Source organism: Siphateles boraxobius, unplaced genomic scaffold (assembly GCF_051911475.1).
Source record: "Siphateles boraxobius isolate OS27281-9 unplaced genomic scaffold, OSU_SipBor_1 32, whole genome shotgun sequence".
Classification (NCBI taxonomy): Eukaryota; Metazoa; Chordata; class Actinopteri; order Cypriniformes; family Leuciscidae; genus Siphateles; species Siphateles boraxobius.
The window spans coordinates 3,915,001-3,930,397 of NW_027508942.1; the positions used below are offsets into that span (position 1 = coordinate 3,915,001).

The window sequence follows — 15,397 nt, forward strand, 5'->3', positions numbered from 1 at the left end:
ACAAAAAAAGTCGCTACGATAGGGGTAAACACTTCAAATCTGCCGAGTCGTCCTGTGTGACCATCACACACTGTTGTAGCGAACGCAAGGCAAGTTTGACTCCATACTAAAACTACGTCTGGGAAATAATTGGGCACAAAATATTGTTTTGAGTTGAAATATTTTATCTCACTTACTTGAAATAAACTTGAAGCTTCCGCGAAGAAAAGTTCGCAGCAAGTGGCTTTGAGCCAAAGGCGAACGGACAAGTTCAAACAAGACTATTAAGAGTGACATTTAAGAGATAATAATGTATATTCATTGTACATTTATAACACCGATTTTTATTTTACCACATAATTACGGGGAAATATTGAATAGAGATTAATGTCTATTCTTACCTGTTAAATCCATTTTGTACAGCGTACAAAACTCTTCCAGACAAGATGATCACAACAATATTATCAAATTCGAATTCATTTTCAATTCAATCATAAACGGAGACGCAAGATGACAAGTTGTATTTGAATGAAATGAGAGCGCGCGTCCGTTGTGATGCATGGATGTGCGCTGTTATAATGCGTTGCTATTGACAACGGTCATTATAAGGAAGGAAATGCCACAGAATAGAATCTTGCTTTAAAAAGTGCACAGAGCTGCTTGTTTTATTTGTTGTTTGTCGATTCTCAAATATAAAACTTGTTGAAATGTTTTCAGTGTGAGCACAGTTCTTTTTTAACACTTTCATCTTGTTTTAACAAAACGGTCACTATAATCGTGATATGAAATTTTCATACCGTCCCATCCCTAAGATTCATGTTTGTGGCGAACAGGACATGAGGCCGGTGGTGCGATTGCTAATGAGCAGCACCTGTGAAGCACACCGGTCTCGCATCTCTCACGGAGGAGCAGAAGCATAAAGGAGGAGCGACGACGTTGATGATCGAGAGAGGAACAGGCCTGTATTTTAGTTGTGTTTGTATTTGTGTTTTATTTTAGCCAGCAGTCGTCCGTGAGGGGCTGCTGGCAGTTCCTTTTATGTTTATTTTCGGTAGCCAGCAGTCGTCCGCGAGGGGCTGCTGGTGGTATTTTGGTTTGTTTGTTTTATTTTAAATAAAGTTTGTTAAATGTTCGCCGGTTCCCGCCTCCTTCTTCCCTGAACATTGCTACAGTGGTGCCGAAACCAGGGAAGAGGGAGGAACGCGCTGTCAGAGAGTCCTCGCTGCTGTGGGGAATCCGCGGTGCCATCGAGCATGGTGCGCGAGTCGCCGCGGGTCGGAGCCTGCTGCCGTCCGCCAGAAGGGGGGGAGCAGGGAGCGGGGGACTCGCGGCCATGGACGCTCGAGGCGGTGCTCTGGAGTGAGTTGCCGGTGGGACGGTCGAGCTCGCTGCCGGCCGCCTGGGTGTTGGAGGGGCGGCTGCCGTCCGGGAGGGAGAGGAGGAGTCGCCGCCGCTCGCCGTGGGCCGTATCCTGCTGCCGTCCACCAGTGAAGGGGAGGAGCAGGGAGCGGTGGACTCCTGCCATCTGCCCAAGGCACCCGAGGAGCCGTCGCCGTCCACCGGGGGCCATCCAGCGTCACCGCCAGGCACCGCGGAGGAGATCGCCCAGCTGGTGGAGGACCAGATGGCAGCATGTTGTAGGAACCGGACCAAGGTTTTTTTTGTTTTTTTTTTCTCCCCTACACACCTGCCTGAACACACCTGCCTGAAAAGGTCCAACACACCTGCCTGAAAGTTTCTATTATGCCTAGTGAGACCTTGATTAGCTGGTTCAGGTGTGTTTAATTAGGGTTGGAGCTAAACTCTGCAGGACAGCGGCCCTCCAGGACCAAGATTGGTGACCCATGGTCTAATATCATAGACTATCATAGCATGTATATATACAGCAGACTTACCTCCGTTCGTTGAGTTTCCCAGCATCCCTCCACCACCCCATCTCCTCACTTCTAGCTCTAACTACTCATACAACAACCGTCGGGAATCCTCCTGATTCAAACTGGGTATGATGTCATTAATAGGGGACGCACAGACGTGGATTCGTGTCTTGGTTAAAACTGCTTATTTCTCTGAATTTAAACATTCTTAGAAACATCTGGGATAATGTAAGTACACAAATCAACAAAATATATAACATTGTTCTAGTGGTTTTTAGATATTTTGATCTAAAAATCTTACATAGTGTGCCTTTAATACATGTCAGCCCCACAAGACTCACAGTACTGTGAGACACACACTGCCCCTGCCATCCACTGACACACTCCTCTCTTCCAGCTCCCCGATATTAAATCTCACATCCGCTCTTATCATTATACTGCAATTATCTCAGCACAGCAGGAACAGTGTGCCCTACATCTCACAGTCACCAACACACACACACAGGCCGAGGGAGAGTGTGTTCGATTCTAATTTCAGACCATGACAAGATATATTGTGATAGTCACCCTTGGCGTGTAGGAGTGTGTTCTGTGCATGAGACTGCCTGCATCTGCTCAGAACACGTGTGTAAAAGACATGCACAGACATACACATGTCTTCTGAAGTTCACAGGACACAAGCAGTGGTTGTTTTGTGCGTGTGTGTGTTTTTAATTACCTGCGTCAGCACTGATGCAACTCTGATGTATCCGTGCTTTGCTGTTGTCCCATGTCTCCAGGAAGTGAGTTAACAGGCTCTTAACGGTCGTCATCTCCCCACGAGACGACTGAAGCAGGACCAGAGCCTCCCTGAGACGCCTCTGCTGCTGTATGAACCTCGATCTGACACACACACACACACGCACGCACACACACACGTACGCACGCACAGACACAGACACACACACACGCACACAGACACAGAGACAACACACACAGACACGCGTGCACACACACACACACAAACAGACAGACACAAAGACACACACAAGCACACACAGACCCATACACAGACCCACACATGCACACAGACACAAGCACACACACACACACACAAACAGACAGACACAAAGACACACACAAGCACACACAGACCCATACACAGACCCACACATGCACACAGACACAAGCACACATACACACACACAGACACAAGCACACATACACACACACACACACACAAACGCAAAATAAGGATTACTCAAAAGATTCTATTTTATACTGAAGAATACTACATTTTTTCACTACACTGCTTTTGTGCAAGACAACAATACTGGCAATATGGCAATCTAAGAGAAAAAAGGAAGACTCGAAGGAAAGAGAAAAGAAAAGAGACTACATTAAATGTTTGTGTTCATTTTGAAAAGAGGAGAAGAGGCGAGACATGAAAAAGGACTACATCAAATGTTCGACGAGAACAAAAGAGAAAAGATGAGAAAATACGAGATGAAACATTTGAGTTCTGTTTGAAGAGAAAACACGAGACAAGATGACAAGAAAAGTTGAGGAGATACCTTAAATGCTGATGAGAAAAGAAGAGATGAAACGTTTTAGTTCACATTAAAGAGAACAAGCAGTGTGACATTATTTTGAACAAAATCTGGCCCAAACGAAGTTCGCTTCGAGTCTCTTTTGGGAGTTTGAAACAGCTTGCCAGCGAACCTTCAAGACAAGTTTGCTCAATCTGCTGTATAAACTGCTATATAAATAATCCTCACTGGAGCGCTGAATTACAGAGCTGGTACAAACATAACCACATCACTACAATCAGACGCTTTCTTAACTGCTGTTACTACGTTTACATGCAGCCAATTTTCGGGTTATGGTCGGGTTAAAGTCAATATTCAGGTTTCTGAAACATTAGGAATAACCCGTTTACTGTTGAAGTTATTTACATGTGGTGCTGGTACTGACCTCACTCCAAAAGTATGCTGTGCTGCGTTTCGCCATGTTTACTTCCGGTATATTGCACGCGGGTTTTTGTATGCGCCGACAAGTTCCTCTACTCAAAAGACCAAGATTCCTAGCGAATAGAACATGCGCAGAACACAAATCACTATGGGGAAATGCCGATACGCGTTTACATGACCAAAAATTCGGGTTAGAAAAGGGGTACCCCAGGTATCATATCCGGGTTTTTAAAATCCGGGATATGAGCATATTCGGGTTTTTGCCGTTGTTTACATGGCCGTGCGTGACCGGGTTATTGCTAATTTTCCGGTTTTGAACGGGTTATTGGCTGCATGTAAACGTAGTCAATGTTTTACATATTCATCTAAACGCCACACTCAACAGCGTGGACGGCATAGGAATATTCACTAACACTTTATCGCTGCTCACTTATTTCAAACTCCCTAGTTACTGTTGCTACGCCTGACAAGCTTTGGCGCCTGGCACGTCTATTACAGTGTGTATGCACCGGTGTCAGACATTCCCAATGAGATAATTAGTAATTTTTGGTGAACATGTGAAATATCTGAGAGAGCAAGACAAAAGGGACTGCAGTGTGCATTCGAGGGATATATCCACGACATAATATGCAACCGATTAGAGAATAATTTCATAAAAATTGAAGCTAAAGCCTATAGTCTCAGCGCAAACAGCAGCCGTCTCATACTCTGACAATTCAACTGGGAAACACACAAATCGAGGAACAGCTATGTTCGTGCACAGCAGGGTGAGTGAAATGTGAAAATAATCTAATAATTATAAATCAAACAGTTTATCCATAAATCTTGTGGAATAACACTAACACCGGGAGAGCCGCGATCGGATTGGGTTAAAGTTACTCAGTCAGGGGTAGTAGGCCGTCGATTAACAAAATGCTGAAATATATTTTAAAGTATGTCAGTGAAACTCCGTCTTGTCTTTAATCGTCCTATTTTACGTTAAAATATATGCATTATGAAAAAAGAACCGTCATTATTTCCAAGCAATAGGTGTTTTTGTTAATCCTGTCCACATCTAGTTGTGAATAGGGTCTCTCACACTGCTTGATCCACGCACATCATTTCTCCCCTCGGGTTTTAGATTTTCGGGAAGGAAAAAAATTCCACTCCCCCATCCAAACTTTTAGGATACCGGGTATCAGATTAGCACAATCCATACGCACAACGCTTCGGCATGTTTCCCTTGCTCGAAAGCTTGCCAGACCTCCCGCGCCTAGTTATGGTTGCTAAGACACGATTGGCCAGTGGCGGTTTTCGGGCGTGGCTTAGCGAAGGGTCAATTGAGTTAATTTTGAAGAGAAGAGACCAGACGAGAATAGAAGCAAAGAGAGAAGAAAGCAAAGAGAGAAGAAAAATCAAGACGTTTAAGAACATTACAATCTGTGACTTTTTATTGCACACTTTTGTATCTTTGCCAATCTGAGCACATTCATTCACATTCATGAGAAGCAATTGAGATAATAAAGAGCGCTCAGTTGAGATCTGATTAACAAGCACAATCAATACTGATTTAAAAAAATCAATGTTGAAATCACTGTTGATTCTGAATCCTTGACATGCTGTGTGTATCAGTTTTGATCCATTCAAATTGTATGTTAAGTCTTTGACACAAAACTCTAGATATTCAGACATAAGCCTAGATAAATAAAGTTTACAGTTTATGTGTGGGTGGGATATTTGTACTCCTGTTCATTTTAAGCTATGTCTCATTTGTTATGAGTTGACATTTTCATATAATCCTTGAGTGAGCTGAAGGTAAACACATTTGGTAAGCAGCTGTTTATACAGTATGCACTAGTGTTGTGATGATCAGGATTAGATGAACATGCTCCTGCTGAACCTTCATTTAGAAATACATTCATTTTCTATGGGACAGTCTGTGTCTTTTTGGCCTCGCGTAGTTTCTGGCTGGGTGTCAGCACTGGGGGATTTAATGAGGTTTAGATTTAAAGAAGTGTGTCAGTTCGGCTGCACTACATCACACACCCCTCTCATTCCCACCAGCATTACATCATCATCATGAGACAGCGGCAGATAAGAACTGCCAGAAGTCTCAATGTGGATAAACAGGACGCCAACTCCACACACACACATATGAAATCTCTTCCTCGACCACACACCAACCATATGCGTATCCATCCCCCCAACCCAGTCTGTCACCACATAAACAAACATACACAAGCACACACTCATCCAGTTGTCTAGCCGTCATGGCAACAGGTAAACATAGCAGTGTTAGGGTGAGACATGGAGACAGACAGACAGTAAAAGAGGCAGAAAAAGAGAGAGCAACACAATGGGAGAGAATCATGGGAATACATTTTTTAAAACAAGATAACAATGAAAAATGGCTATTGTCAGAGGAGAGGAGACTAGAAGACAAAAAGAGAATTACGGTAAAAAGGCAAAATGTGAAAGACAAGACAGGTAGGGAAGGAAAGGAGACGAGATGAGATGAGACAAGAAAAAATAGGAAATTAAACTAAACAAGAAGATAGGAGACTAGAATTGGAGATGAAAAGAGGTGAGGAGACGAGCCAATGGGATGAAATAATAAAGGAAGGTGAGATGTAAGAAAAAAAGATGGCAAGAGATGAGAAATAAAGAGGAAATGAAATGAAAGGACAAGACAGGATATTAGAAGAGGAGATGAAAGGAGAGGAGATGAAAAGAGAGAAGGAAGAATAGGAGATGAGACAAGATGAGATGCAAGAAAAAACAAGATGCAAGGAAAAGAGATGTCATGAGAAAAGATGAGAAAATAAGAGAAAAAAATGAGATAAGATGACAAAGACTTGACAAGAAAAGAAGACAAGACGAGAAAAGACAAGACAAGAAGACGAGTCGAGAAAAGGAGACGAGACAAGAAAAGATGAGACAAGAAGAGATGCAAGAAAAGAAGATGAGACGACACATGGAGACAGTAAAAGAGACAGAAAAACAAAGAGAGCGACACAATGGGAGAGAATCATGGGAATTAATTTTTCATAACAAGGGAACAATGAAAAATGGCTATTGTCAAAGGAGAGGAGACTAGAAGACAAAAAGAGAATTACAGTAAAAATGCAAAATTAGAAAGACAAGTTGAGATGAAATAAGAGAAGGATGAGATGGAAAAAAGATGGAATGAGAAGAGATGAGAAATAAAAAAGAAAGGAAACAAGACAGGATCATAGAAGAGAAGATGAAACGAGAAGAGGACATGAGAAAATAAGAGAACATTAATAAAACTGAGATAAGCTAAGAGGACAGAGATGAAAAAGAAGAGAAGATGAAATGAGAAGAGGACATGAGAAAATAAGAGAACATTAATAAAACTGAGATAAGCTAAGAGGACAGAGATGAAAAAGAAGAGAAGATGAAACGAGAAGAGGAGATGAGAAAAGAAAAGAGGATGAAACGAGAAGTGGAGATGAAAGAGAAGAGGAGATGAGAAAAGAAGAGATGAAACTTGAAGAGGAGATGAGAAAAGAAGAGGGGATGAAACGAGAAGAGGAGATGAGAAAAGAAGAGGGGATGAAATGAGAAGAGGAGATGAGAAAAGAAGAGGAGATGAAACGAGAAGAGGAGATGAGAAAAGAAGAGGGGATGAAACGAGAAGAGAAGATGAGAAAAGAAGAGGGGATGAAACGAGAAGAGGAGATGAGAAAAGAAGAGGAGATGAGAAAAGAAGAGGAGACGAGAAAGAAGAGGAGATGAGAAAAGAAGAGGAGATGAGAAAAGAAGAGGGGATGAAACGAGAAGAGGAGATGAGAAAGAAGAGGAGACAAGAAAAGAAGAGGAGACGAGAAAAGAAGAGGAGATGAGAAAAGAAGAGGGGATGAAACGAGAAGAGGAGGTGAGAAAAGAAGATGAGACGAGAAAAGAAGAGGAGACGAGAAAAGAAGAGGAGATGAGAAAAGAAGAGGAGATGAGAAAAGAAGAGAAGATGAGAAAAGAAGAGGAGACGAGAAAAGAAGAGGACATGAGAAAATAAGAGGAGATGAGAAAAGAAGAGGAGACGAGAAAAGAAGAGGAGATGAGAGAAGAAGAGGAGACGAGAAAAGAAGAGGAGATGAGAAAAGAAGAGGAGACGAGAAAAGAAGAGGAGATGAGAAAAGAAGAGGAGACGAGAAAAGAAGAGGAGATGAGAAAAGAAGAGGAGATGAGAAAAGAAGAGGAGATGAGAAAAGAAGAGGAGACGAGAAAAGAAGAGGAGATGAGAAAAGAAGAGGACATGAGAAAAGAAGAGGAGACACGAAAAGAAGAGGAGACGAGAAAAGAAGAGGAGACGAGAAAAGAAGAGGAGATGAGAAAAGAAGAGGAGACACGAAAAGAAGAGGAGACACGAAAAGAAGAGGAGACGAGAAAAGAAGAGGAGACGAGAAAAGAAGAGGAGATGAGAAAAGAAGAGGAGACGAGAAAAGAAGAGGAGATGAGAAAAGAAGAGGAGATGAGAAAAGAAGAGGAGACGAGAAAAGAAGAGGAGATGAGAAAAGAAGAGGAGATGAGAGAAGAAGAGGAGACGAGAAAAGAAGAGGAGATGAGAAAAGAAGAGGAGACACGAAAAGAAGAGGAGACGAGAAAAGAAGAGGAGACGAGAAAAGAAGAGGAGATGAGAAAAGAAGAGGAGACGAGAAAAGAAGAGGAGATGAGAAAAGAAGAGGAGATGAGAAAAGAAGAGGAGACGAGAAAAGAAGAGGACATGAGAAAATAAGAGGAGATGAGAAAAGAAGAGGAGACGAGAAAAGAAGAGGAGATGAGAGAAGAAGAGGAGACGAGAAAAGAAGAGGAGATGAGAAAAGAAGAGGAGACGAGAAAAGAAGAGGAGATGAGAAAAGAAGAGGAGACGAGAAAAGAAGAGGAGATGAGAAAAGAAGAGGAGATGAGAAAAGAAGAGGAGATGAGAAAAGAAGAGGAGACGAGAAAAGAAGAGGAAATGAGAAAAGAATAGGAGACGAGAAAAGAAGAGGACATGAGAAAAGAAGAGGAGACGCGAAAAGAAGAGGAGACGAGAAAAGAAGAGGAGACGAGAAAAGAAGAGGAGATGAGAAAAGAAGAGGAGACGAGAAAAGAAGAGGAGATGAGAAAAGAAGAGGAGATGAGAAAAGAAGAGGAGACGAGAAAAGAAGAGGAGATGAGAAAAGAAGAGGAGATGAGAAAAGAAGAGGAGATGAGAGAAGAAGAGGAGATGAGAAAAGAAGAGGAGATGAGAAAGAAGAGGAGACAAGAAAAGAAGAGGAGATGAGAAAAGAAGAGGAGACGAGAAAAGAAGAGGAGATGAGAAAAGAAGAGGAGACGAGAAAAGAAGAGGAGATGAGAAAAGAAGAGGAGACGAGAAAAGAAGAGGAGATGAGAAAAGAAGAGGAGACGAGAAAAGAAGAGGAGATGAGAAAAGAAGAGGAGACGAGAAAAGAAGAGGAGATGAGAAAAGAAGAGGAGATGAGAAAAGAAGAGGAGACGAGAAAAGAAGAGGAGATGAGAAAAGAAGAGGAGACGAGAAAAGAAGAGGAGATGAGAAAAGAAGAGGAGACGAGAAAAGAAGAGGACATGAGAAAATAAGAGGAGATGAGAAAAGAAGAGGAGACGAGAAAAGAAGAGGAGACGAGAAAAGAAGAGGAGACGAGAAAAGAAGAGGAGACGAGAAAAGAAGAGGAGATGAGAAAAGAAGAGGAGATGAGAAAAGAAGAGGAGATGAGAAAAGAAGAGTAGACGAGAAAAGAAGAGGAGACGAGAAAAGAAGAGGAGATGAGAAAAGAAGAGTAGACGAGAAAAGAAGAGGAGATGAGAAAAGAAGAGGAGATGAGAAAAGAAGAGGAGACGAGAAAAGAAGAGGAGATGAGAAAAGAAGAGGAGATGAGAAAAGAAGAGGAGACGAGAAAAGAAGAGGAGATGAGAAAAGAAGAGGAGATGAGAAAAGAAGAGTAGACGAGAAAAGAAGAGACGAGAAAAGAAGAGGAGACGAGAAAAGAAGAGGAGATGAGAAAAGAAGAGGAGACGAGAAAAGAAGAGGAGATGAGAAAAGAAGAGGAGACGAGAAAAGAAGAGGAGATGAGAAAAGAAGAGGAGACGAGAAAAGAAGAGGAGATGAGAAAAGAAGAGGAGACGAGAAAAGAAGAGGAGACGAGAAAAGAAGAGGAGATGAGAAAAGAAGAGGAGATGAGAAAAGAAGAGGAGACGAGAAAAGAAGAGGAGATGAAACGGATCAGATCAGACAGAAGAAAAGAGCCGAGAACCTCATCAATAAATCTGATGGACAGCTGCGTGTCTTTCCTGCAAGCACATCTGGCTCTGTCAGTTAAACTGGACTCCAGTGCAACGACTGACCCATTCAGACTGACCCTTCGTTCTTTTAGTCTTTTTTCCTGTCTTTGTTCCCCATTCCTTTCCTCTCTTTAGTTCTCGTTGCGCTCTCAGGGTTTGAAGTGTTTCTGGAGTGTGTCTGGACAGCACATGGTCTGTTTTTGATGTGTGTGTGTGTGTGTGTGTGTGTGTCTGGCCAGCTGCTTAAGCCTCCTTTCCCCTGCTTCCCAGCATTCCCAGCCAGACCAGTTTCAGATCCTTAACTTCATCATAACGGTCTTTATAAATCACCTCCCATCATTAACATTATCATATTCTGGTGCTCTTCACCTTCCTCGGGGCTGATCATGGATCAAACAGTTTATACTTGCCGTGTGTTTCTGTGAAGCGCTGGGGCGTAGTCTATAATCAGGATATAAACCTTTTGACCGAACAGACTGCTAGACCTCACGCTACAGAGAGCGCACTACACACGCACAACCCCATATGTGGAGCACACTTCACTCCAGAAACGAAATATGCACACACACCAGACTTGAAAAGGGGCTTTTATAGTGACGCTAACATTACGGCTTGGGGGTTAAGGAGGAAAGACATCTAAGAATCGCACCATTTCATTTTCTCTTTGCTCTGATGACTGAGGCAGTTCAAAGATGAGCTGAAATCTACTTCATATCTTTGTGAAGTAGAGAATAAAGGAAGCAGACTTCAGCGCTCATTTTACCGACCTTCAGGGAAAGACTTCTTCTTCAACTACATTTTTATATTTTCTGATGAAAATATGAGTAAAAATTGTAAGTAAATCTGTCAATGCAAGTATCTGCCACAATGCTAGGGTTGCCACAATATCAGATATTCAGTACATTACCATTATTATTTAACATATCTATTAACATTTTGACAAAAAATAACACAAACAATCAGGTTTGTCTTTAACTTTGGCCCAAAATAAGAGAAAACACAAAATGAACAAAATATGAGTGAATGGAGATGTAGAGAGTGTTTGTAATCCTAAAGGGATTCCGCACACGGATTCCGAAATTAGTATCCGAAATTTTCGCACGTTAAAAAAAAAAACTCGACCTCAGGTTATAGTCACGCTTGCACACTGTCTACAAAACTTTCGTCCGTCGTAAAAAAAATCGGATTGGGTTCGATTTTCTGCGTTTTCCGCATCCGTAGCAAGCAGTTTGGATGGTTTTGACAATTCAGAGCCACTGAATCACGAATACGAAAATTTCGGACTCAGTGTGCAATGGCCTTAACTGCACAAAAAGAAAGTTGACTTTTTTACAGAATCCAGCTTTTTTCTGGTGTGGGTTGAGTGTCTCATCTGTCATGTCCACTAACCTCATTTTTCCCATTTTATGGTGGGTGGAAGCCAGCTTTAAGGTGCAATAAACCCACACGCATCTTGGAGTGTCGGCCAGTTACTGCTGCTGGATTACTTATAATACTATTGTGTGTGTAATATTACTATGATATCAATATTTCATTTTTTAATACCATATATTGCTAGAATGTTGCTGGTGGTTGCCAGAGCATTGCTATAGAGTTGAGAGTGTTTTTATCATGTTTCTGGGTGGTTGCGTACAGACTCAAGTCAAATGATTCCACACTGACTTCACCATTTCAGTTAAAATCCGTGCTACGTGCTGGTCGATAGTCACAGTTTAGCTCACGTAGCACGGTGTTCGTGCTTCGACTGGTTTTCGGTTTGCATATGGAGAGAGACCCTAATTATGCTACCGTGTTAGTGTGGGGCTATTTTGAGCCTTGTTAGTGGTATTAACTAGCGATTTTTATTTTTACTTATTCAGCAACGAGAAAAAAATTTGTGCGCAAAATAAACTAAAATAATGACATTATCTCAACTGTTCATTTCCTTCTCTGTGGGCCTCGAGTCAGTTAACTAGTGTAATATCGTAAGCTTCTGTGTTGTACGTCACACGTAGGCTCACTATTGGTCGACGCTGGTCATGTGGGTGATGCGTGTGACGTATAACACAGAAGCTTACGCTGTTACACTAGTGAACTGACTCGAGGCCCACAGAGAAGGAAATTAATAGTTAAAATAAAGTCGTTATTTTTGTTGTTTTTTGCGCACAAAAAGTATTCTTGTCACTTGATAAACTTAAGATTGAGCCACTGTAGTCACTTGGACTATTTTAACGATATCTTTAATAACTTTTTGGGGCTGGCAAGTGTCAATCCCTTAGAAGCCTATGGAGGAGTGATCTAGCTCTCAGATTTAATCAAAAATATCATAATTCATGTTCCGAAGATGAACGAAGGTCTTACGGGGTTGGAACAACATGCGGGCGAGTAATTACTGACAGAATTTTAATTTTAATTTAAAGGGATAGTAAATTCCCTTTAAAGGGATAGTTTACCCAAAAACTAAAATTCTGTCATCAGTCGAGCTCTATGGCTTTCTTTTATCAGTGGAATGATTTGAAAGTTGAGTACAGTGTTTCAATGTTTGACTGGCGCACAACACATTAATGCTGCACTCCATAAAGTTCTCCACAGCCTGGACAGGCAAGAAATACAGAGAATGAGAGACTGAGAGAACCACTTTAACCATCATGAAACATTACTAGCCCTATCAGCACGGGAACAGAGAATAGAACATTTTGTTTTTCCAGGGATACATTTTGATATGGTGCAATGTAAGACCACACAAGAGCACTTCAATAATTCCTTGATGCTTTGAGAAATGTGAAAGGCATCCTGAGGAAGTCAATATATAGGCTACCACAACGCCACATATTCCTTTATAATAGGTCATGACATATCTATGGCTTTCTTACTTTGAAAAAAAAAACTGTTTTTGAACATACAATAGAGATCAATAGGGTCAGTAACATCATTGGACCCAATTTACTTTCACTGTATGGACAAAATAACATAATTTCCATTTTTGTCTGATTAAAATAAAAGCAAACTCATTAACTATTCTCAATGAGTCACATGATTTGAAGTATCATTCATGTCTGTAGTCCAAATTGTTATTACAGTGCATTAGGTCTTTTCACATGACTAGTGTCAAGGCTTCAACACACTTTTCAACGCAAGGGTCACGCTCAGCTTTGACATCCATGTGGAAATATGTTAGATAGCATCTCAAAAGGAAGATTTTACGAGTTTTTTAGGTAGCAGGGAAGTGTGAAGTATGCACAGTAAACAGTGAAAACATGTACTGGAGCTTAAAAGCCTGGTAATTGCGGTGCAAAAAGATAAAGTGGAGCCGTCAATTATAGTTTACCGAAAAAATCTATTCAGGATGGTCTAGGTGAACTGCCGTCTCGGGACGGTCTTGGAAACAATATAAAAATTTAAAAAAAAAAAGATTAATAGAAGATTATGAGGCATTTGAGAGCTCTTTATAGAGTTAGATGTTTTTAAACATTTCTTGTTGCTCTAAAAAAAGACTAATTATTTATGGAAAATCTCAAACTTACAAGCAAAGTTAAACTTGTCTTTAAGAAGACAGACTGTACATATCATGTGCAAATTGTTTAGCAATTACTGGCTGATAAAATGTCATTGGCAAATGGGGTCAAAACTGAATGATTTGAAAGTTCTTCCGATGTTTGACTGGCACGCAAACATCGGTGTTAAAGTCCCCCTGTGGTGAAAATCAAGCTTTTAATGTTGTTTATATGTCTATGTGTTGTTTTAAATATGCTTTAAGACAAACTATGCACAAATTCATGTCAACACCAATGCTAAGAATGTTCTCCTTAAAACTGCAGTGAACCAAAAATGAGGTTGGAAATCGCTGGTGTTTCTGTCGTCACAAACCACATTATAACCAATCAGATCAACGTGTGATCATCAATGAGTGGATCTCTGAGCTGGAGTGAGTGAGTGGAGGCGGGGCTAATTTGCATATTCACAGAACAGCGTATACTAAATGAGGCAAGGGTGTATAGTTACATCTGAGCTATTTTAAGGCATGAAGATTTTTTTTTTCAAGGAAAAACTTTAAATATGTCATTTTGGTGATCCGTTTTAAGGGATAAAATTATTGACTACAAGGGGCCTTCAAGACTGCACTCCATAGAGTCCTGCACAACCGGGGCAGTGAGAGAAACACTTTAACTATCTTGAAACATTACAATCCCTAAAAGAACAGGAACACAGAATAGAACATTTTGTTCATCCAGGGATACATTTTGATGGGGTGCAATGTAAGACCACAGAAATCAAGTGTAATATTAACACCCACTACTGTTGCACCACAACTGCACACATTCCAATATAATAGGTCATGACATAAAGGCTACACTCACACTGTCAAGTTTTGGGATGGACAACCACATTTACTTTACTGTTTTCTTTACAGTGAGTTTCGAAATCAAAAACTTACAGAAGCGTAAATATGAACATGCAACGGTAGTCGAGCCTGTATTCTCTTACCAGTAAACATCGCGACAGTGACCCAAGTAATATCAAAGATGGTGACATCCATTAAATCAAAAAATGTAATTTTTTTTTTTACATTTTTTTTTTTACTTTGCCATGACAAGAGTCCAATCGAGCCACTGGATCATCTTTCAAATCTTCATTAAAGGTTAGTTCACAAAAAATGTAAATTCTATTGTCATTTTATAACTCTCATGTTGTTCCAAGGCCGTAAGACCTTCATTCATCTTCGGAACACAAATTAAGATCTTTTTAATGAAATTCTGAGAGCTTTCTGTCCCTCAATAGACAACAACTGTCACGTAATGGTGAAATAGTGAAGCGAGGATTCAAGTGCAGGAAATTAAGGATCTTTAATTAAGTGGTAAAATAAAACAAAACTACCCTGAGGGGGAAACCAAGACAGGGAAAACTTGACTTTGGCAGGAAAACCAGAAACACGAGGATACATAGAGTGACAAACCAGCACAGGATTGCAAACACAGGGAGACTAAATAGGGAAGCAAACAAAAGTGGGTAACGAGGGAGGACAGATGAGGCTAATGAATCAAAAATCAGGTAACAAGATGGGAGGGGCTAGACAATCGACAGGAGAAAACATGGCACAAGGAAACACATGACAAGCCATGTGCTCACAACAGACAGGACTATAACACGAGCATATGACAAACCGGGAGGGTCAGGGCTCTGTCACCAAACCAAGAAATAAACTAGACAGAAGTGACAGAACCCTGACAGCAACGTCATTACAAGTTTCAAGGCCCAGAAAGGTAGTAAAGACATCGTTAAGATAGTCCATGTGACTACAGTGGTTCAAATGTAATGTTATGAAGCGACAGGAAT

General features: G+C 41.0%; 1 protein-coding gene across 1 annotated transcript in view; it reads right to left on the minus strand.

Annotated features, from left to right (window-relative positions):
- Nucleotides 1-15,397, minus strand: part of lekr1 (Leucine-, glutamate- and lysine-rich protein 1) — a 112,398-nt gene that overhangs the window by 67,916 nt on the left and 29,085 nt on the right. Inside the window, exon 5 of the mRNA XM_077194607.1 lies at nucleotides 2,572-2,735. Coding sequence (XP_077050722.1) covers nucleotides 2,572-2,735 — 164 coding nt within the window. The remainder of the gene's footprint in view (nucleotides 1-2,571; nucleotides 2,736-15,397) is intronic.